We start from the raw sequence: 23705 nt of genomic DNA, 5'->3' as shown, positions 1-23705 counted from the left end.
TTTTTCAGGATCTTGGTGATATGGTGTGTTTTGCTGTCCCTCAGAGGGAACATATCAAACCACTTGATGCTATAACCAGCAGGTATACATTTCTGTTCTTCTTACTGGGTGGAAACGGTTCCATCAGCTCCAAGTGTGTTTCCTGGTTTGTTGTTGTCTTGCTTTATACTGTTGGCAGATGGTGCAGGACTTTATGTGCTCCCATACTTCTTTACGGATACTGGGAAACCAGGCAACTTCTAAAACATGTAGTAAGGTTTTAGTAGTTTTCCTAGAGGACCCCCTAGAAGGTTGTCATGAAAGTAGTGTAGGAAACTGGAGATCAGTGCCTGGGAACAACCAACGGGTACTTTTCCACATCATCCTTCAAGGGAACTCTACAATAGAGGGTGCCTCGCTGGTCTTTAAACCTGATGTGTTCTGATCTACTGTCAATATTGGTGTTATTTTGAGATGTTGTCAAGGAAGATGTCAAGGAAGTGAGTTTGTGTTTATACAGGACCTCCCGCCCCCACCTACCGTCAACCAATCATGTCAATGCGGAGCTTACAGAGCCCCCCGCTTTGCTACAAAATTTGGGAGGCACACGGCAATGCAGTATGGAGCTCAATTTGGCCTCTGCATACCTCCGGAGGCTCCACTATTGCATCACACCCTCCATACGGAGCCTCCGACCACATTTTTGGATCAAGCATAAATTGCCGTTTAGGATCCATTGAGTCAGGCGAGATGTACTTGAGCACCTAGGAGAGGGAAGAGTGGTCTGTATACACTTCAAACTTTACCCCTTTAAGGTAGTGCCTCAGAAGTATATTAGTTACATTCCAATCTGCGGCAATCACCTTCTCTCCTTTTGGTGTCTGGGTTAAGATTGGGGTCTGTGTTAAGATGGCCCTCAGCCCCACTTCACTTGTTGAAAGGGTAAGGAGAGGGTCGGCTGAACCAACACAACTGGGTCTTGCAAGGCACCCTTCAGAGCATCCACACTGGCCTGTCTTTGCTCTGTCCACTTCCATTCTACGCCATTCAGCTGGTTTAAAGGTGCTTCCAGGTCAGCAAAGAGTGGGATAAACTTGGGATACCAGCCAGCTAACACCAAAAACCTCTGGAGAGACTTTGTCTTTGGGGGTTGGATAGTCTTTCATTGCCTGTGTCTTGTCTTGGTCAATTCCAACGCCTTTCCCTGACACTGCTATGAATGTGGTGAGGTTGGACCCAGGTGCAGAGAAGAGACCAGATGAGGAATCAGTGGTTAAGGATAAACAGAAATACTTTACTGATAAACAGTAGCCGCAGGATCACAGTACACTGGAAATAACAACAAACACAAAGTCTCAAACTCACTCAGGAAACAATCTTCGCACTCTGATCCAGGTAAGGCGACATCGTTGAATGAACGCCTCGGCTGATGGCACCCTAGCTTCGGCCCCTTGTTCAGGAAACAAGGGGGTGCGAACCCGAACTGACACTCGAAAGGCGACACAGTGGATGAGTTCGGCAGTGTGTTATGAGAATTTATTCCTCCCAGGCGAGGAACCTGCTCCAGTTGCTGGGCTGAGTGGAGATGAAACAGCAGAGGAGTTTCTCCAGCTCCTGGTTGGCCCGCTCAGTTTGCCCATTAGACTGTGGGTGGAACCCAGAGGAGAGACTCACAATACCCCAACAGGAAGCAGAAGGCCTTCCAATAGCGTGTGATGAACTGGGGCCCACGATCTGAGACAATGTCATGGGGAAGTCTGTGTAGTCAAAAGACATGGGTAATCATTAGATCAGCGGTCTCCTTCACTGAGGTCAACTTGGGTAAGGTGATGAAATGGACTGCCTTGGAGAACCGATCGACGACCACCAGGATAGTGGTAAGCCCTTGGGATGGAGGTAACCCTGTGATAAAGTCTACGGACAGGTGGGACCAAGACTGGCTGGGGATTGGCAGAGGTTGGAGCAACCCAGCCGGTCACTGTCATGAGGACTTGCTTTGGGCACAGATGGAACAGGCCGCAACAAAGGATCTCACATCCTCAATCATGTTGGGCCACCAGAATTTCCGCCGCAGGAACTCCAGTCTCCGATTAACCCCTGGATGCCCAGTTAATTTAGAGGAGTGTCCCCATTGTTGCACTCGAATGGTGTCACGCCCTGGTCTTAGTATTTTGTGTTTTCTTTATTATTTTGGTCAGGCCAGGGTGTGACATGGGTTAATTATGTGGTGTGTTTTGTCATGGGGTTTGTATGTATTGGGATTGTGGTATAGTGAGGTTGTCTAGAAAAGTATATGGTTGCCTGAAGTGGTTCTCAATCAGAGGCAGGTGTTTATAGTTGTCTCTGATTGGGAACCATATTTAGGCAGCCATATTCTTTGAGTGTTTCGTGGGTGATTGTTCCTGTCTCTGTGTTTGTTTGCACCAGATAGACTCTTAAGGTTTTCACGTTACATTTGTTGTTTTGTATTGTTCGTGTTTTCATCGTTATTAAAGATGTATACAAATAACCACGCTGCATTTTGGTCCGATCCCTGCTACACCTCTTCATCAGAGGAAGAGGAGAAAGAAAACCTTAACAAATGGGCTGATCATGGAACATCAAGTCTGTTAGTGGGACCCCCGCTGGGGTCAGGTTCTTGGGTCTGGGCTTGTTGTACCATGGTCTCAATACTCCATATCACAGGGGCCACAATGCGAGCTGGGGATGATGGGCCCGGAGTCCCTCTCCTCGTTAGAGATCATGTTGGCAGGACAGGGCGTCTGCTTTCTGATTCTTGGATCCCGGACGATATGCTAGTGTGAAATCAAACCTGTTAAAAAAATAGAGCCCACCTAACCTGGCGAGCATTCAACCTCTTGGCTTCTTGAATGGAGACCAAGTACTTAAAGCCTGTCCAGATCACAAAAGGATGAGGTTCCCCCTCCAACCAGTGTCTCCACCCCACAAGGGCCGACTTAACTGCCAAGAGCTCCCGGTTGCCTACATTGTAAATGGCCGTTATACCGTTTGAGGGCTGGGATCTTGGGTTCCCGGTGCAGATTCCCTGGAGGAACTACGGCAATGGCTGTAGCACAGGGCAATAAGACTTGGTCATTGGCTCCTCCTGGGTTGAGGTTGGACTGTGGTTGGAGGGAGTCGGTAAGTGCCCTGAGGGTCTCTGATATTTGGGAGAGTTGTTCTTGCTGCCGCCCCTGCTCCTTGGTGGCTTACAACATTCTTGATCTGGGTGATCTCTGCTGGGTTCATGTTTAGGCAGAAGCTTGCTGTGACGTGGTGAGGTTAAACCCAGGTGCAAAGAAGACACAAGACGAAGAATCAGTGGTTAAGGATAAACATAAATACTTTACTGATAAACAGTAGCCGCAGGATCACAGTACACTGGAAAAACAACAAACACTAAGGCTGCAGTCCAAACACTTAAAAGACACACCCTATCCCCTCAGCCCTCAAATGAAGTAGACACTTCTGATGACGTATCATGACGTCTGACGAGTATACACTTGCATGGCAAGAGTCAATGGAGGAAGGAAGGATTTTTAAATGGACCGCTCTTGCCCGGAAATTCATCCCTCGGTCATCCCGCGATAAATGTGTTTTCAGCTACCAGTAGCTTGTGGGTGCTCCCGAGTGGCGCAGCAGTCTAAGGCACTGCATCTCAGTGCAAGAGGCATCACTGCAGTCCCTGGTTCGAATCCAGGCTGCATCACATCCGGCTGTGATTTAGAGTCACATAGGGCGGCGCACAATTGGCCCAGCGTTGTCCGGGTTTGGCCTGGGTAGGCCGTCATTGTAAATAAGAATTTGTAATTAAAACAATTAAATATGCTCTACAGTCAATTATGATTACATGTCTACTTATATTAATTATTAATATACACCTACTGTATGATAACTAGCAAATTAATTTGCTAACGTTAGCCTGCCTAGCTGGAACTTCTGAAGAAGGAAAATGTTTTATTTCTACAATTTCCAAAAAATAACCAAACAAAAACATATTTACTTTTTATGAGACATGTTTGTGCCGTCACGTGCATTAGTAGCACAATTTCTAACTTATTCACATTTGTTTTTACTTACACTTGTATGTTGACATCTCCATTGATGTTGTTTTTTAGATTTGGCGGACTAATCTTAGCAGATGTACAATTGTCGCAAATTTAATTATGGGGAGTTTCAGGCCCTGGAGTGAAATATTTGTACACTCACAAACTCGACTAAAAACCATGGCTGAGGGGCTTACGTTGCAAATTTTCCTTTCTTGACTAATCATTTGGACCACCTTCCAAGATGGTGACGGGGATTCCCCCCAAGGGCATAAGGCGAGGGTAAGTGGATGAGGGTGTGTCTTTTGTTTGACCCGCAGCCTGGAAACCAGAAAACACACCTCTTTTAACAGGGAAATAATAAGGAGTAATAGGACACACTTGAGTGTCATTAATGTCTCTAGGACGGTCTCTGCCACCCTCTGGTGACAGGTGGAACCTTGACAACTACATGTCCAAGGAACTTGAGTTGAGACTTGCAGAAGTGAAAAATTATTCACATACAATTCCTGGTCTACCCTTTTAACCTTTAGTTAGATGACAATGTATGTTTTTCACTTTAGGCTAATTTAGAAAGGCCTATATATGTAACAGTTGTTACAGCTGTGTTATTGGTTAGATTTGTTAGAGACAAATTGCTGATGAATTTGTTTTTTTCACAACGCCCCTCATTTTGAAGTCACACAAACGACTTCTAGGAAGGAAGTTCCAGACTAAATGTATTCAGTGATGATAGAGCAGCTTAATTAAATTCAGGTTGAGTCATCAGGCAGGAATTATACTACCCTGTGTTTGTCTTCAAGGCTCATTCCTAAAGTTTGGAAATATTGGCTGAATACTGCTAGAATAAAAAGTTATATGAAAGGAAAGCCATGCACTTTCCTCTCATTCAATGGGATTAGTCTAAAAGCTCCTCCTACACTGTCACGCACATGATAATGCTACGTTCATCTCCCGACTTCTGATTTCAGTGCGTTCACGACAACTGGGAACTCTGAAAAACAAACATCCCGGACTGGGAAAAATAATTTGGACGGTCATTCAACTTGGAAGTCCAACTTCTAGAGCTCCGACTTTTCAACCTGAAGATCACAGACTTTTTGCTCTCGTGAAAGCCCGGGTTTTCTGCACATTAACACAACTTTATTTAACTAGGCAAGTCAGTTATGAACAAATTCTTATTTACAATGACGGCCTAGGAACAGTGGGTTAACTGCCTTGTTCAGGGGCAGAACGACCTTGTCAGCTTGGAGATTTGATCTAGCAACCTTTCGGTTACTGGCCCAACGCTCTAATCACTAGACTACCTGCCTAGAAGCTTATTGCCTAAAATGTATCAATTGAAAGTGTGGTTTCACAGCTCCAATCTAGATGTGTTGGTCATTACTGAGACGTGGTTAAGAATGTGTTTTGAACACTGAACACTGACGTTAACCTTTCTGGTTATAACCTTTTTCGGCAAGACAGATCTTCCAAAGGTGGTGGAGTGGCAATCTTTACCAAGGAACACTTCAGTGCTTGGTTGTCTCCACCAAGTCTGTCCCCAAACAATTTGATGTGCTTGTTTTACGCATTAAACTTTCAAATAACTCTTTGTTGAATGTTGCAGGGTGTTATCGGCCACCATAAGAACCGGCCTGTACCCTAAATGCCCTAGGCTCTCTCCTGGCGCCTTACACTAAATCTGAATTTGTCCTGTTAGGTGACCTAAACTGGGACATGCTTAAACCATCTGACCAAGTCCTAAAGCAATTGGACTCCCTAAATCTTTCTCAGATTATTACCAATCCCACAAGGTATGACTCCAAACACCCAGAAAAGGCTACTCTCCTTGGTGTTATCCTTACAAATAATCCTGATATAGGTATCAGTCTGGTGTTTACTGCTCAGTGAAAAAACCTGTCCTAACGTATCATAGACACTTGCTAAAAAACTTTAATGAGCAAGCCTTCCTTCTTGATCTGGCTTCTATAAATTGGTATAGAATCAGCTTGATCCCCCCCCCTGTTGAAGATATTTTCAGTGGTATCCTTAACAAATATGCACCCATAAAGAAAATGAGAATAAATAACAGGTTCAGCCCCTGGTTCGACCGTGATCTGGCAGAGTTACTCCACCTCAAAAATTCCATTTGTCAAATGGCTTGGCACACACATACTCAGGCTGACTGCCTCTCATACATGCAAATTAGAAATAAGTGCACTCGGGCTATCCGGAAGGTCAAAGTTAGTTACTTTAAGGAGCAGTTCTCTCTCTGTGGGTCTAACCCCAAGAAGTTCTGGAAAACGGTTAAAGACCTGGAGAATAAACCCTCCTCCTCACAGCTGCCCATGTCCCTTAATGTTGATGATGTGGTTGTTACTGACAAGGAGAAAATGGCTGACCTCTTTTAATCACCAGTTCATTAAGTCAGGATTATTATTTTACTCTGCCATGCCTCCTTGCCCTTCCAACATTTCCTCATCTCCTACCCCTTCTAATGTGACTATCCCCGATGCTCCTACCGCTTTTCTCCCTGCATGGGGTCACTGAGTCCGAGGTGCTAAAGGAGTGCCTTAAACTTGACCACAAAAAAAACATCTGGGTCAGATGGTTTAGACCCTTTCTTCTTTAAGGTTGCTGCACCTAACATCGCCAATCCTATCTCTGACCTTTTTAACCTGTCTCTCCTCTCTGGGGAGGTTCCCATTGCTTAGAAGGTAGCCATGGTGCATCCTTTATTTAAAGGGCGAAATCAAGCTGATCCTAACTGTTATAGGCCAATTTCTGTTTTGCCCTGTTTATCAAAAGTGTTGGAAAAACTTGGCAATAATCAACTGACTGGCTTTCTTGATGTCTATAGTATTCTCTTGGGTATGCAATCTGGTTTCCACTCAGGTTATGGGTGTGTCACTGCAACCTTAAAGGTCCTAAATGATGTCACCATTGCACTTGATTCTAACCAATGTTGTGCTGCTATTTTTATTGACTTGGCCAAAGCTTTTGATACGGTAGACCATTCCATTATTGTGGGCCAGCTAAGGATTATTGGTGTTTCTGAGGGGTCTTTGGCCTGGTTTGCTAACCATCTCTCTCAAAGAATGCAGTGTCAAGTCAGAACATCTGCTGTCTCAGCCACTGCCTGTCACCAAGGGAGGTCCCCAAGGCTCGATCCTAGGCCCCACGCTCTCCCCAATTTACATCAACAACATAGTTGAAGCAGAAGGAAGCTCTCTCATTCATTTATATGCAGATGATACAGTCTTATACTCAGCTGGCCCCTCCCTGGATTTTGTGTTAAACGCTCTACAACAAAGCTTTCTTAGTGTCCAACAAGCTTTCTCTGCCCTTAACCTTGTCTTGAACACCTCCAAAACAAGGGTAATGTGGTTTGGTACGAAGAATGCCCCTCTCCCACCAGTGTGATTACTACATTTGAGGGTTTAGAGCTCATACAAGTACTTGTGAGTATGGCTAGATGGTACACTGTTCTTCTCTCAGCACATATCAAAGCTGCAGGCTCAGGTTAAATCTAGACTTGGTTTCCTCTATCGTAATCGATCCTCGTTCACCACAGCTGCCAAACTAACCCTGATTCAGATGACCATCCGAACAATGCTAGATTAGTAATTTATAGATCGGCAGGTAAGGGTGCTCTCAAATGGCTAGATGTTCTTTACCATTTGGCCATCAGATTTGCCACCAATGCTCCTTATATGTCACATCACTGCACTCTATAATCTCTGTAAACTAGTCATCTCTGTTTACCCTTTGCAAGACCCACTGGTTGATGCTTATTTACAAACCCCTCTTAGGTCTCACTCCCCCCTATCTGAGATACCTACTCCAGCCCTCATCCTCCACATACAATACCTGTTCTGCCAGTCACATTCTGTTACCGGTCCCCAAAGCACACACAAAGCTAGATAGCTGCAAGAAATACTCAAACTGGACCGTTTTGTCTCCATCTCTACATCCAATGCCCTTTGTGTTGTTAACTCTGCCTAATAATGTTTGTACCATGTTTTGTGCTGCTACCATGTTGTTGTGATGCTTCCATGCTGTGTTTTCATGTGTTGCTGCCATACTATGTTGTCGTTTTTAGGTCTCTCTTCACCTAGTGTTGTGGTGTCTCTTGTCCTGATTTGTGTTTTGTCCTAAATTCATATTTTATTTTTAATCCCAGCCCCCGTTCCCGCATGAGCTCTTTTGACTTCTGGTAAATAGGATTTTTTTCTTAAAGGATTTGCCTAGTTAAATTAATAATACAAATAAAACCAAAAGACGTCATGATTTGACCTCGTATTTTTCAGGGTTCACAGTTGTCTTGAAAGCACCATAAAGGTAGGCGCTCGCATGGTTTCAGACTGCGTCATTTCAGACAAACCGTGAACATGGCGGGTCTAGTAGCTGCAAAGAAGTGCATCACCCCTCTTGTTGTGATCAAAAGGCTTTCTTCCCCGGAATATAAAGCCCAAGCCGCCTACCACAAGAAGGTAAAAAATAACTAGCTGTGTTTGATAGCTGATAAATTCAACCATGTTTCACTGTTGCGGTCGTAAACTCTTCCAACAACATGAATGGCTTGGCGCAGTAACGTTAGGCAACTAATTTAGTAGGTTAACTAGCTATATTAGGTAACTGAACTTGCCCAGAAGCAAAGGTAGCATTGATGAACTGTTATGTATTTGTCATACAGTGATGTTAGCTAGTTGAAATATATTCATTAAAGAAAGCGGTAGTTTAGGTAACATGCGTCACATGTCTTGCCTAGTATTAATTTAGAGTACTCTAAAGGTAGCTAGTTAACTGTATTTTAACATGTTCGTTTTTTTATGTTCACTTTTTTTTCCCTGCCAATGCCATTTTCATGTATAGCAGCATGTCAATTGAGACAAGTGCTACTTGACGGTTAATCTGTTCTGTCCTGAGCTGTTAGCTAATTCCACAGCTATTTTGGTAACAGGTACCTAGCGTAAATAAATTAGCAAGTTAGGTGACATGCAGTGACCTCTATAGTGGTAGCCCTGGCAATACGTAGTTTAATTGATTTTGGTTCTTTATTAGACTCGGAAATGACATTTACACAGTAACTCGGTTTCTGTTGAACCAACATTAGTGTGTCCCTTGATCATTATGCAGTTCCATTACACAAGTTATTGGACGAAGGTCTCGTCTGTGTGGTGGAGTATTTAGCGCTCGGTCTGAACATTGAAACCCAAATTAGTGTTTTTTTATTTATTTTTACGAGCGTGTATGCTTTTCAAATTAGAAAGTGAGTGGGTAAAATTGGCAGAAAATAGACTGTTTGTGCATTGTTACATATGGATTTGTGACATAACGCGACTTGGACTCGAGTCACCTGCAAGTCTGGGGGGAATGGCCCTAGCCCTCACCCTCCGATCCAACAGGTCCCAGTCATGCTCAATGGGATTGAGATCTGGGCTCTTCGCTGGCCATGGCAGAACACTGACAGTCCTGTCCTGCAGAAAATCACACACAGAACAAGCAGTATGGCTGGTGGCATTGTCATGCAGGAAGGTTACCACATGAGGGAGGAGGATGTCTTCCCTGTAACGCACAGCATTGAGAATGCCTGCAATAAGTTCAGTTTGTCGCTGCTGTGACGCACCTCCCCAGACCATGACTCACCGCCCCAGACCATGACTGACCCTACACCTCCAAATCAATTCCGCTCCAGAGTACAGGCCTCGGTAACATTCATTCCTTCGACGATAAATGCAAAACCGACCATCACCCCCGGTGAGACAAAATTGCAACTCTTCAGTGAAGAGCACTTTTTGCCAGTCCTGTCTGGTCCAGCGACGGTGGGTTTGTGCCCATAGGTGACATTATTGCCGGCGACGTCTGGTGAGGACCTTCCTTACAACAGGCCTACAAGCCCTCAGTCCAGCCTCTCTCAGCCTATTCCGGACAGTCTGAGCACTGATGGAGGGATTGTGGGATTCTGCATTCCTGGTGCAACTCGGGAAGTTGTTGTTGCAATCCTGTACCTGTCCCGCAGGTGTGATATTTGCATGTACCAATCCTGTGCAGGTGTTACATGTGTTCTGCCACTGCGAGGACGATCAGCTGTCCATCCTGTAGCGCTGACTTAGGCGTCTCACAGTATGGACATTGCCATTTATTGCCCTGGCTACATCAGCAGTCCTCATGCCTTGTTGCAGCATGCCATAGGCACATTCACGCAGATGAGCAGGGACCCTGCGCATCTTTCTTTTGATGTTTTTCAGTCAGTAGAAGCATTGTCTTATCCTTCACTTATTTGTTAGTTGCAAAGACATGTTTGTAGTCAACTTCATTCTGAAGTTATCGGCAGTTCCAGAGAGACCCATCAGAGTTGAGTCTTTGTTTAGCGGTGCTCTTCTGTGTATAAAGTGACGGAATGGCAAAAACAAGCATCTAATGACACACTTAGCTATTCTATGAGAGGTCTGAGGTAAATAAGTGTTTAAGTGCAACTTCAGTAACTATGGTTTTGAGAAACGGCTCGGCGACTAAAGATGCATCTTAAGATGGTTCTAACAATGATCTTAATGCTACTCGGGCTCTGTGAAACGAGGCCCTGATATTTTAGGATATTCAGGCAATCCTCGTAATGATGATCTCATCCAAATCTTTGTTCCCAGCATTGTTTAATAGTGTAGAGAATGACTCCGCATCATGGCTATTACATCTGGGGGGAGGGAGGTTGCAACAGGAATTACTGTTGTGCGCAGTGGAGCCCTGTCCTAATCTGTTTATTTTAATTTGCCTTACGTAACGTCAACTTGTTACATAACAGCAATGCAAGATTCCTCAGCCTTGAGCCTGCTTTTTTGGGAGACAGTTGGAATGTGATTACAGATGCTGTTATGTGAATGTTTGTAACAGCAGCAGGGCATGTTCCCAAGAGGGGGTAATCATAATTGTGAATTAAGTGGAATCAACAATATGATGACTAACCATGACATTTCCTTCCTTTTTCCAATTTTTAGGTAGTGGACCACTATGAGAACCCAAGGAACGTTGGGTCCCTGGACAAGACCTCCAAGAATGTGGGTACAGGCTTGGTGGGTGCCCCAGCTTGTGGAGATGTGATGAAACTGCAGGTACGTTGGTCCCCAGGAGGATTTGCAGAGAAGCGGCATGTTCTATTTAGTTACCACGCATGTGTTTAGTAACGTGACTACATTGTTTATGAATTCATTTGTGGACAAAAGTCATCATTGAATAAAGTGACTCCTTTCTGCAGATTGAGGTAGACGATCGTGGGAAGATTGTGGATGCCAGGTTCAAGACGTTTGGCTGCGGCTCAGCTATCGCCTCCAGCTCCCTGGTAACAGAGTGGGTGAAGGGCAAATCTGTGAGTGAACATTCTGCACCCATGACACTTCCTCTGCTTCCTCTTTCACTGTTCTGTCTGAATGTTGCATTTCAGTCTTTTCTGCCACGCTGCTTGTTTGTTCCTGTTACATATCATGGTTGGGTGGAGTTTATTTCTTGGTTGATGGAATGTTGCTCGCTTGGCTTTCAGATTGACGAAGCACTGACCATACAGAACACGGATATTGCCAAAGAGCTCTGTCTTCCACCGGTCAAACTTCACTGCTCTAGTAAGCTCTTATTTCAGTCTAATATCTAAGGCTGTTCTTTCCAAACTGTTTAACAAGTTGTGAAATTCTAAACCATTTTTTAAAACTTAATTTTAAAACCATTTGAAATTCCTGACACTGCCTTTTTCTCCAGTGCTGGCTGAGGATGCCATCAAAGCTGCCCTCCATGACTACCGTCTCAAACAACAGGATGGCAAGATTGAGGCAGTCAACGCCAGCAACTGAGGGCTTTGCCAATGTCTGAACACCAGTGTCCTGCACCCTACTACCAAGGGGACACTCAAAGTATAGTCCTGGATCCCCACTCCACCATTCTTCTATCTATATATGGGGCACCTTAAATTAGTTCATGTTATGTCCACCCATACAACGTACATAGATGGCACAGTGTACACACCAAGCCCCTGTGGCATTGTTTTTTAAATCTTTACTCCAGCCTGTCACATTAACGCACATTTTAAGGGCACTGATCGGGGGATTGGTACAAAGTAAACCTTATTTTCAGGAGTGAAAAATGTGAAGTGAGTCGAGTGTACAGGAGTTTGCTTGCTTTGTGCTTGAGTATTTTTGTCATGGTATGGATGTGATTCTGGATACAGTGGTGGAAGTATTGAATCCTTAAAAGTTTGTCTTAGTATTCCATCAACACTCCTGTACTAATGGCTTGATGGCAATGATGTAATGCAGAAGATGTAAAATGGTAGCAAACTATCAAGGTATCTATTTTGACATTTCAGACATAATTCCTGGTTTTAATGGAAAGTAATAAAGTAATGCGTAAGTAGTATGGCATGTCTGTTTGTCATTTAGTCAACCAGCTTTTTGGTATTACCTTGTCTTTGTCAGATGTAGTGAATACTACCAGATAAATTGGAAATGCTGTATTTCTACACTAGATGGCAGCATACAGCCATGTTAAATATGTGACTTCATACATTCAGCTAAATGGTTCTGCTTTTATCATTACCTACCCAAATACACAACACATTTTAGAATGCTGCTGTTTCTTACGGTCTTCATAAAATCTACTTTATTCAACCAAAGTACAATTATGGAAGTAAAGTCGGCATCTCTACAAACATTTTGGAGTGTGCATCAACCACACCGGACTAACCAGCCTGTATTGTACAAGTAGAACAGACACTTGGATGCTTTCCCAACTTCTGACCCAGGACCTGGGTCTGCAGCTGAGCAACTGGCCCTTTAAGGGACAACAATCTGCAGTTGCTTCACATTTCTTTGACTGTTAGAATACTTATGTAGGCATTGATTCTTGACGACTAACTTAAATGCTTCATGAGCTTAATCTGTCGTACCCATTCAGAACCCCAACTATAAGTTTGTTTTACTTCAATGTTTGTGAACAAAGTGTAAACAAACACTATAGCTTCAAAACATGGTTCACAATCAGTTTGCTCTCATGGCTGCTCAGTCCTTGCATCCATAGCTCGATGACTTTGAGAGTCGTTATGTTTCTTAAGCCCCATCCCTCAGCTGTTTACTGAAACAAGTGGCTGGGTGCCTGCTTTGTTATTGTTGGAACTCCGGATTGACTCTTTAATGGAAATGTTTAAAGCGACGGGATAAACATTTGACAACCAAACGATAAACAGAGGTTTTATAATGCAGAAATACTTCCCTTAATGTAGGAAACATGCTAAGTTCAAGTTGTTGCAGATGCTGCACCATGATGTGCTCGTGGTGAACTTCCCCTCTACTTATCCATATTTGTTCTTCAAGGGGCGGCAGGTAGCCTAGTGGTTAGAGTGTTGAGCCAGTAACTGAAAGGTTGCAAAGTCGAATCCCCGACCTAACAAGGTAAAAATTTGTCGTTCTGTCCCTGAACAAGGCAGTAAACCCACTGTTCCTAGGCCGTCATTGTAAATATGTTCTTAACTGACTTGCCTAGTTAAATAAAAAGGGAAAGCAATCTCATGTTGCCCTAAAATTCTCTACCAATGAGTGGAAGAGAAATAAAAGGCCATAACAATATTTTGGGCATTGTACAAATACAAACGCTAGACTACAGCGTCTATGGTTACATCATATACCCTTTAGGGAGCGACATGGAAAGCTGGCTACTGGGAAACAAAAGTATATGATTACATACAACTGAATAGACATAATTTGGTATGGCTTTGCCTTAAAGATGTCACTCATGCAAAAGCGTCCAAACCATTGAGCTCAAACATATTGTCCAATGCAGTGGAGGCTGGTGGGAGGAGATATAGGAGGATGGGCTAATTGTCATAGCTGGAATGGAATAAATGGAACGAGATCAAACATATGTAAACCACTTATTTGAATCTGTTCCGTTGATTCCATTCCAGCCATAACAATGAGCCTGTCCTGCTATAGCTCCTCCTTCCACCAGCCTCCAATGGTCCACTGTCCAACATAGTTAAAATGCTGTTTTCTCCCCAGTGATCAACGGAATAGACTGCGTGACAGTGGAGTTCTCCTGCCTATCCCCTTCCTGATTGGCTTGTGAGTGCCCTTGGCCAGATGGAAGCTCAGCTCTTGTGAGTGACTCATCATTCTCTGTTAGGCCTATCTGTCCTGGAAGGATCTCTGGCTGCCTGGGGCAGCTGCGGTGTTGGGCATCACTGTCTGAGAGCTGGCATACCTCCTCCTCGCTCTGCTCAGGTGCATTTGATGGCTCGTTGTCTTTCTCTATGATTTTTCCCTCAGCCTGAACATTCACATCAGGACTTTTCTCTGCAGCTGCTGCGATCTGTGTGGGGTTGTTTCCCTCTCGCTCACCCATGGGAGGTTTGGAGGGAGTGCGGAGGTTCTTGGCTGCCCTCATGATGTCTTGTTGGAGCTGCTTGCTTGAGTCAACTGGTTCAGCCTGCTGCCCATTGGAGGGTTTCTCTGGCACCTCGTTGAAGAGCTTGGTACCTCCGGTCTTGTCCCTCTGATCCACGTACATCTTAGAGGGGAAGGACGAGGGGTAGTAGGCATTGACCTTCCGCTTGCGGCTCATGATGCAAGCACAGCAGAGGATGAGGAAGATGGTGATGAAGAGGATTGAGGCAACAAGGATGAGGAGCATGTTCTCCTGCAGGAAGTAAACCATCTGGCTGAGCAGGAAGTGCTCTATGTGAGTGGAGCCATCTGAGGTGGTTGGGGACTCTGAGGCTGGGCCACTGGTGGTAGGTGAGGAAGGGGTGGGGGTGAGGCTGCCCAGCTCCTCCCCCTCTGCGCTGCCCTCCAAGGAAATGTTGAAAGGGAGGGGTGTGGCCAGACTGGGACTGCTGGACCAGAGCATCACAGAAAGACAAATCAGATGAAGTGCCATGAGGAACGTCATCTCCTGTAGGACCTGCAGAAAACAACAAGAACAGTGTCAGTGCTGCTGCAGTAACTGTTGTCAATTTGCATTTCCACTTATTGAATTAAACAGATTTTTATCAACAGAGGTGTTTGCAATTAATGTAGCTGTTCTTGTGTCTAACAGTGACAGCTAACATCTACTGCTTTGTGTGTGTTTCACAGAACATTGTAAAGGCCTCACCCATCTACAATTAATGAACATATCTTCTGAGTAATTTCTATTCTTGATAGAATGTCTATAGCTGTAGAGCCCTAAATGAAATTTTAAGACCAAGACAGCAGCTGAGAACTGATGAGAGGCAGGCAGGATTTAAAGTCTGGATTCAAATCATAGCATGTCACATGCAGACACACACAATGACAATGCACACAGACAGACACAGTAGATGTACACAAATGCCTAGATTCAATCAGATTGGCCTTAACCCACAATAACTGAAAACGGCACAGCAGATCATTGTTGAGTCGATGTAGGAGGTGTAAATTGACTGCATTGGAGCTGTCAAATTGGTGAGCGGCTGCTCTTGTGGTCATTGTCACGAAGCCACACACATCCTACCCACGTTCAAAGTTCAGAATGAAATAGTATAGAAATAATGACATTAATAGAACTAAATAATACAAATTCATATGAGCCTAATCGAGTTGTAGATTACAACACACATTCCAATGTTAAACTTGTAACAAGGCTGCATGGGATTTCTACGAATGAGACTTGGTGGAAATGTCTGCGATAGGTATAACGCCGCGAGTCGCTTGCTGATATGACAGCTTCAATGCAGTTACACCTCCGTGGGTTAAAGCGGAACTGATCGAATCTAGGCCAAACTCCTGACCAGTCAATGATATTTGGTTACATGGCTAAAACGTTAATCCCATTTTGTCAATCTGCTTTTGGTCCATGTGAGAGTCACGTCATCTGATGTTAATGTCATTGCTTCCTGTCCCGATCTTTTAATAACTATTTTGGATATTTATTTAAACAACAGCTGCTTTTCATGCTTCTTCACAGAAATAAATCATGGACCGCTCATTTCCCTGAAATTGAATTTGGCTTAAAACAATTTTCTACGGTAACGTGGGTTAACTAGCTCCCTCGGGTAATTCTCACATAAACCACTGTCACCTATTTTCCCTGGCTGCCACTACTTTTGCTCAACTAAAAATGTTACCCCGGTATTTGGGAAAAATGCCCCTTTCCAACAAAAAAATGATTAAATAACTAAAAAAGTGTAAACTGCAGCCACTTATTTCCCTTCATAGTTTGTTTGCCTAGCATGACCATCATCCACATACCACATTTTTACCAAACGTTGCATTTATGTGTTAGCAGTTGGACATTGTTCTTAGAGGGGGCTGGTTACCCCACGTTACCCTAGCAATAACAAGAAGAACTAACACCTACTTTCACAATGACTGAGAAAAACCAACTGATCATTGCCGATAGAAATGTAATTAATAGAGTTGTCATGATTCCTTACTCAACATGTCAGAAGCATGTATTTTCTACACAAAATATTTCTATCTGAATGTTCCACAGTTGTGCTCTGCTGAATGTAGCCCTGGACTAGAATGCTGGCCTGGTCCATATAAACCAACCAACCCCCTCCTTTACCCCCTTTTCCCACTCCATCTGTGTGCAAGCTGGGCCACATGAGGCATTGCACTTATCAGGGAAGGGGGGATGGGAGCGCATCTACAGTTTATTGCCCATTCCCCCTTAATGTATACTTTCACACACATGCAGATATGCGAACACACACAAAGGATACAGATGTATTAGTCTCTATTGAAGTGTTCAAGATACCATTAGATGGAGATGATCAGACATTTTTCAACAGTCATACATTTAGCACTGCCTTTGTGTGGGAAATAATAACATACAAACATTTTAATACGATTGGATAATTCAAAAAATAAAAGCTCTATTCACCGCACATTTATCTGCACAATGTCTCATGCAAATATGGGAAACCCATTGGTCTCAGAGAACATCCTGTTGGGGAACTCTATTGAACTAGCCTGATTCCCTGCTGGCGGGCTGCTTGCCTGGAGACATGTCATGATGCTGTCACTGTAGCTGACCTGCACTGCAATGGTCATGTGAGGTCATACCTGTCCACTAAAGTTAACTCATATTTGATAAGAATGTTATCAGCTAGTATTTCATCTGTTTCCCTATGTGGTAAAATGTACAGTGAAAGTAAATGAATAGAAGTGGCTCTACTCACCTCCTACAGAAGTGGTCACACAGAAAAGGCTCCTCTGAAACTGTGGATGCTTGAGAGAGGAAAATGGACTGAGAGAACAAGAGGGAAAACGTGCCTGCCTCACCTCCTCCAGTAACTTCTACAGTTTCAGATTTTAGACTGGAGGTTTCTCTGACCGGCACAGAAGGGAAAAAAAAGTTTTTTGCCATTAGGACACATCCCTCCTTCCCCCTTTCTTCTCCTTTCCTCCCCTCCTCCCTCTTTTCTCCTTCCCTCCCCTCCTCCCTCTCTGGCTGCCTTGCTTCCCAGAAAATGACTGGGCTCATGGGCTCTACACAGATTGTTCTTGTTAGGCAGTAGTCTAATGTGATGTGGGGGCAGGGGGCTCGGCTCTCCTGTCCCAGATCTAGATGCTCAAGGCCAGAGTCAACAACACTGCAGCAAACTGGCTGGAGCTCAGAGTGAGTGGGGGAAAAAATAAGCGTTCAGGGTTTTAACTGGGGAATAGACAGAGACTCAACTGCAGACATTTTATTGGATGAATTGTTTGTCGCTTGGCTTACTCCCTCTGTCTTCTTACATGCACTTAGCAATCTTAAAGCATTTTGGGCCTCCTAAAAAAAATATCAAGGCCTTTTGGATTGCTGAATTCTCTTGCACTTACCCTCTCACTTACTTTCCTCACTCTGCCAGATACACACATCTCCCACACTAGCTCGAGTGAAAGTCTCACGAGGTTATAGTTATGGCTAAAGGGTTTCTTGGCCCCACACTGTCCCTCTAACACCCTGGTGACTTACAGCAGACCAGCCACGTTAACAGACATGCAGCGCCACAGTTTGTCTCTCACAGGAAAGGGTTCATGTTTCTTGTGTGGACAGCCTGGTCTCATAGACTTGACGTAACATAGTAAATGTAAATCCAGGACGCTGCAATTAGTATGATACATTAATATACAAAAGTATGTGGACACCCCTTCAAATTAGTGGATTTGGCTATTTTAGCCACGCTGTTGCTGACACTTGTGTAAAATCGAGCACACAGCCATGCAATCTCCATAGACAAACAATAGCAGTAGAATGGCCCTACTGAAGAGCTCAGTGACTCAACGTGGCACCGTCATTGGATGCAACCTATCCAACAAGTCAGTTCATCATCCCTGATAGAGCTGTCCCGGTCAACTGTAAGTGCTGTTATTGTGAAGTGGAAATGCCTAGGAGCAACAACGGCTCAGTCGCGAAGTGGGAGGTCACACAAGCTCACAGAACGGGACCGTAGAGTACTGAAGCGCGTAACACGTAAAACCCCTTAGTTCCAGAGAGGTGAAATCTAGTGTGTTACGTTTGGTATGGTTAATTAAAACAGAAGGTTACTTAAGGCAAAAATGAGGGTGGTTGGTCGGGGTGGATGGGTGGGCGTATAACACAAGCGTCTATGCAAATACTTAGCATGTTAGCTAACCCTTCCCTTAACCTTAACCCTTAATCTTAACCCAGCCACCTAGCTAACATTAGTATTAGCCACAACAAACTGGAATTCGTAACATACTGTAAAAAAAATGCAATTTGTATGAATTGCAATTTGTAACATACCATATGAAATGGATGATGAACATCGACAAATGAATACATACCATACTAATTGGAGTGTCCCGTATTTATTTTTAGTATGTTACGTCTACCAATGAGTCCAGGTTGGTGTGGATATAAGTAGGGGGTTGGGTCATGTGCTGAGGGCCTTGCCAGAAACAATGAGCAGGGTGTTCTATGGAGTATAGTTAAACATGCACAATGTGTAGCCACAATTAAGAGAGAAAAAGAACCAGCAAGCCAGAATGTGTGTGTGTGTGTGTGTGCATGCATGTGGGCATGTGTATGTGTGTGCATGCACATATGAATGTGTATGGAGTAAACACAGCTATAGGTCAGAATGTGTGTATGTTTGGCCGGCCAGCTGGTTGACTATGTTTGAGATTCATCCAGACTGGCCAACCGTTCTTTGGTCATCATGACAGTGAGGTGGTTACAGAGTGCATGCCCTAGTAGTGTCTAGTCTATGATTCAATTTGTCTTATAAGCTCTGTCTACATCTCTCAGCGTCAGCTTTCCCTGGCATGAAAATTCCGACTTTGATTCCGGTTTCATAATATTGTGTTGATGTGTATGAAGCATGTGGACTGAAATGTCAATCTCAGCTTCTGCAAAGAAAGAACTTTGATATTGACGCCAGAAAAGAGGCCTTGAATGCATGTGAAAAAGACATGTTTGTGTTATTTATTATGAGTACATAGTACACCAAAAGGAAGTATCAGTGCATATTACAAACCACAGGGCATAGTTTTACAGTGACAAGTCTAGAGGGTCCATATTTGGAAAACTGAAGTAACGCCTGGCTTCAATCACCACAGACACAGTCATTAGCCATCTGCCCTTTGTTTAATAGCACTTTGTCATTTATTTACAGTTTTGTTATGATTTATTCATCTGTTCCAGTCCTTTGTGATCACCTTCCAGTGGGCACACCACGTCATTTCAACTTGGACATTTGGGTATTACTTGGTTGAGACGTGGATCAATGAGATTTCATCCTTTATTCACCCACTCAAAAACACAATGTGTTATCACTATGCTTTCAACCATCTAAAAGCACAACCACATTCCAATGGAAAAACAATGTCAGATTTTTTGGTTAGTTAACATCTAAATGTGTTATCACTGCACTTTCTACCATTTAAAAGCACAACAAAGTTCAAATGGAGATACAATATAGTCAGATATTTTGGATTAATGCAATAAATAACTTAGTGTTATCATCTAATATCACAACCAATTGACCTGGATTGCAGTTGAGAATACATTAAAAGTACATAGTGCAAGTGATCAATGCTGTTCAAGATTTTGTGAAGATTATTACAGCAATTGTAAAGTTCTCCACTGACTTGTGACCTTTGCTATCTTGAACATACATGCTTTCTATGATTACATTAGACGTTTGTAGTTACAGTAGGCTAACCTCAAAATGTGGCCATGGATGTGTTACCATTTTAAGGTTGAACAACTACTATTACATTAGTTTGTGACTTTAGGCTATTTGTTGTATTACAAAACGTTTATTGAATTGTGTTTGGTTGACAACGCAACCAAATATCAATATGTAAATAATTTAATGCTTGAATAATTTCATTTGAGCCACTGGCTTAATCCTATTCTTTATCTTTTATTTTTGGATTAGTTAGAGACGTGAATCCAGCATAGAATATTGTTAACTTGTCGACAAGTTAATAGGCTATTTACTGTATCGCAAAAGTGAGATTGAATTGTGTTTGGGTGTCAAAAAAACTGGTTACCATGGTGACATAATCTTGTGGTTGAAACTTCAATCTCAAAACAGTTGATTCCTTTTTGCTAATACAATGTATTTAAAAAAAACAGATTCCACATCACAATACGTTGACAAATAACATTGAAACGATGTTGATTGAATCAGTTTTGGCCTGGTGTATTTCCTATACACTATTTGACTGGACTCGGAGACAAACAGACCTTTGGCGTCTCTTGGAAACCTGTCCTTTCTTTCAGATGGAGGGAAAGGATATCTTTTTAAGCATTTAATAAACGGACAAACATCTGAGGGCTTGAGAGGTTTAAAGGGGGTTAGGTTTAGCAATGAGATCTTCGTATTATGACTTTTTAATGGAAATACAAGGACACAAGAAACATATGCCGAACGTCTGGGACATTCTACACAGACACTCTACAGAAGACCCCTTGACCTTTTCCACATTTTGTTACGTTACAGCCTTATTCTAAATTGATTAAATCGTTTTTTTCCTCATCAATCTACACACAATACCCCGTAATAATGCAAAAACAGGTTTTATAAATTTGTGCAGATTTATATTAAAAAAATATATATATCACATTTAGATAAGTATTCAACCCTTTACTCAGTACTTTGTTGAAGGACCTTTGGCAGTGATTACAGCCTCGAGTCTTCTTAGGTATGATGCTACAAGTTTGGCATACCTGTGTTTGGGGAGTTTCTCCCATTCTTCTCTGCAGATCCTCTCAAGCTCTGTCAGGTTGGATTGGGAGAGTTGCTGCACAGCTATTTTCAGGTCTCTTCAGGGATGTTCAATCGGGTTCAAGTCCGGGCTCTGGCTGGGCCACTTAAAGACATTCAGAGACTTGTCCCGAAGCCACTTCTGCATTGTCTTGGCTGTGTGCTTAGGGTTGTTGTCCTGTTGGAAGGTGAACCTTTGAGTCTGAGGTCCTGAGCACTCTGGAGCAGGTTTTCATCAAAGATCTGTCCTTTTCTCCAGTCATCTTTCCCTCGATTCTGACTAGTCTCCCAGTCCCTGCATCTGAAAAACATCCACACAGCATGATGCTGTCACCACCATACTTCCCCATAGGGATGGTGCCAGGTTTCCTCCAGACGTGATGCTTGGCATTCAGGCTAAAGAGTTCAATCTTGGTTTCATCAGACCATACAATCTTGTTTCTTATTAAGGTCTGAGAGTCCTTTAGGTGCCTTTTGGCAAACTAAGCGGGCTGTCATGTGCCTTTTTCTGAGGAGTGGCTTCCGTCTGGCCACCCTACCATAAAGGCCTGATTGGTGGAGTGCTGCAGAGATTGTTGTCCTTCTGGAAGGTTCTATCTCCACAGAGAGACTCTAGAGCTCTGTCAAAGTGACTATCGGGTTCTTGGTCAGCTCCCTTACCAAGGCCCTTCTCTAGTTTGACTGGGCGGCCAGCTCTAGGAAGAGTCTTGGTGGTCCCAAACTTCTTACATTTAAGAATGATGGAGGCTACTGCGTTCTTGGGGACCTTCAATGCTGCAGAAATGTTTTGGTACCCTTCCCCAGATCTGTACCTCGACACAATCAACACAATCAACACAATTCCTTTCGACATGGCTTGGTTTTTGCCCTGACATGCACAGTGAACTGTGGGACCTTATATAGACAGGTGTGTGCCTTTCCAAATCATGTCCAATCAATTTAATTTACCACAGCTGGACTTCAATCAAGTTGTAGAAACATCTCAAGGATGATTCATGGAAACAGGATGCACCTGAGCTCAATTTCGAGTCACATAGTAAATTCTTAAGTCTCATGAATTCTTATGTAATTAAGGTATTACTATTGTTGTACATTTTTTATACATTTGCAAAATATTCTTAAAACCTGTTTTCGCTTTGTCATGATGGGGTATTTTATTTAATCCATTTTAGAAAAAGGCTGTAACGTGACAAAATATGTAAAAAAGTTAAGGGGTCTGAATCTTTTCCGAATGCACTGTATCTAACACCTAAAGGACATTTCATCACATATATTCCCTTGGATTCTCCTGACACTGACTAAATGTAGATATTCTTCATACAGTTGGGTCATTGTACATCAAGGTAGATTGTTTAGTTATCAAGACCTCAGAAGATCAAGCTTTTCGGGCTGAAAACAAATAAAGAAATAATATTGAAGTCTGTAACATTCTAACCACATAAAACCCTAAACAGCCCAGTGACAAAACAAACATTCGTCATAAGCAATCATAATCCAAGTTCAGGTTTTCTTCTAGCTCTGGAAGTGTGTGTATGTGCGGGAATTATTCTCCTAAAAAATAACTCTAGAAATCCATTGTAGATCTTAAATCTCTCCAGTAAACTGTCCATGTAAAATGAAGAGCCCTTGTGAAAACATGCCTCTCTGTCTCCTGTTGTTAAGTGAAATAACATCAGGGTTTGGTTCGGGAAGGTTTCCAAAGACAAGCAAACCCTTTTACCATCACTCATCCTGTTCTATGAGAACTTCACTATCAACTGTCTTACAGATTCATGTTTGGGTACAACGATGCATTTGTTTGTACTCAATCTCACTCATAACTACTCAGAGGCTGCATTGGGTTGCATTACGTTTGAGAACGATTGACCACCTGACTTCTCCGAACTTGGTCACTGTTTGTGGTAAACATGTCACGATAAAATAACCATCAAGATTAATTGTCAGATCCACCAGCATATCTCTTAGTTTAAAAGTAAAACATTTGCCGCCATCCACTTCCTTATGTCTGAAACACAGGCTTCCAGGGGAAGCCTTTTTATTGCACCTTTAAGCGTTGTTGTGGTCTTAGAACATCCCATTTTGTTGTTTTCATATTTAAAAAGTTTGATTTAGAGAGCGAAAACCTGAAAGAATCTGAAACCTGTGAATTTCTGACTCAGTTGACGGACTCATCTGTTTCAATTGTAGGCCTACTATAGGCTTACTTGCACAGTGCAGCTTGGGTTGGCCTGACTATGAAAGGCCAATATGGGATTTATCATTTTAGGTCCTTCAGCATATACCACTGTCTTCATAGAAAGGTAAATGGGTTTAGAGTATAACCACGTCTCCAGGCACCACTATGCCACTATGGATAACACAGGAACATAAAGCGCTTGAGGAGCAGTATTTAGGTGGAATGGTAGTGCCTAAGGTGACCACATTTTAAAATATCCAAATGCGGGATAAAGGGATAATTTTTCGGGACAGTGCATACA

General features: G+C 43.1%; 2 protein-coding genes across 2 annotated transcripts; one reads left to right on the top strand and one right to left on the bottom strand.

The window, feature by feature from the left end:
• Positions 1–8329: 8329 nt before the first annotated feature.
• On the top strand, positions 8330–12407 carry LOC135517838 (iron-sulfur cluster assembly scaffold protein IscU-like). Its single transcript, XM_064942484.1, has 5 exons — positions 8330–8500; positions 11003–11116; positions 11260–11370; positions 11542–11620; positions 11754–12407. Exons 1-5 carry the CDS (start codon positions 8399–8401, stop codon positions 11843–11845), a joined length of 498 nt encoding a protein of 165 aa, XP_064798556.1. The 5' UTR covers positions 8330–8398; the 3' UTR covers positions 11846–12407.
• A 100-nt stretch (positions 12408–12507) lies between these two features.
• Positions 12508–17392, bottom strand: tmem119b (transmembrane protein 119b). The gene is made up of 2 exons (XM_064942478.1): positions 17188–17392; positions 12508–14945 (listed from the first exon to the last, which is right to left on the bottom strand). The coding sequence occupies exon 2, from the start codon at positions 14931–14933 to the stop codon at positions 14022–14024; it is 912 nt and encodes a 303-aa protein (XP_064798550.1). The 5' UTR covers positions 14934–14945; positions 17188–17392; the 3' UTR covers positions 12508–14021.
• Positions 17393–23705: the final 6313 nt, after the last annotated feature.

The sequence above is a fragment of the Oncorhynchus masou genome, chromosome 28 (assembly GCF_036934945.1).
Source record: "Oncorhynchus masou masou isolate Uvic2021 chromosome 28, UVic_Omas_1.1, whole genome shotgun sequence".
Taxonomy (NCBI): Eukaryota; Metazoa; Chordata; class Actinopteri; order Salmoniformes; family Salmonidae; genus Oncorhynchus; species Oncorhynchus masou.
This window is presented reverse-complemented; position numbering and strand designations above follow the sequence as displayed.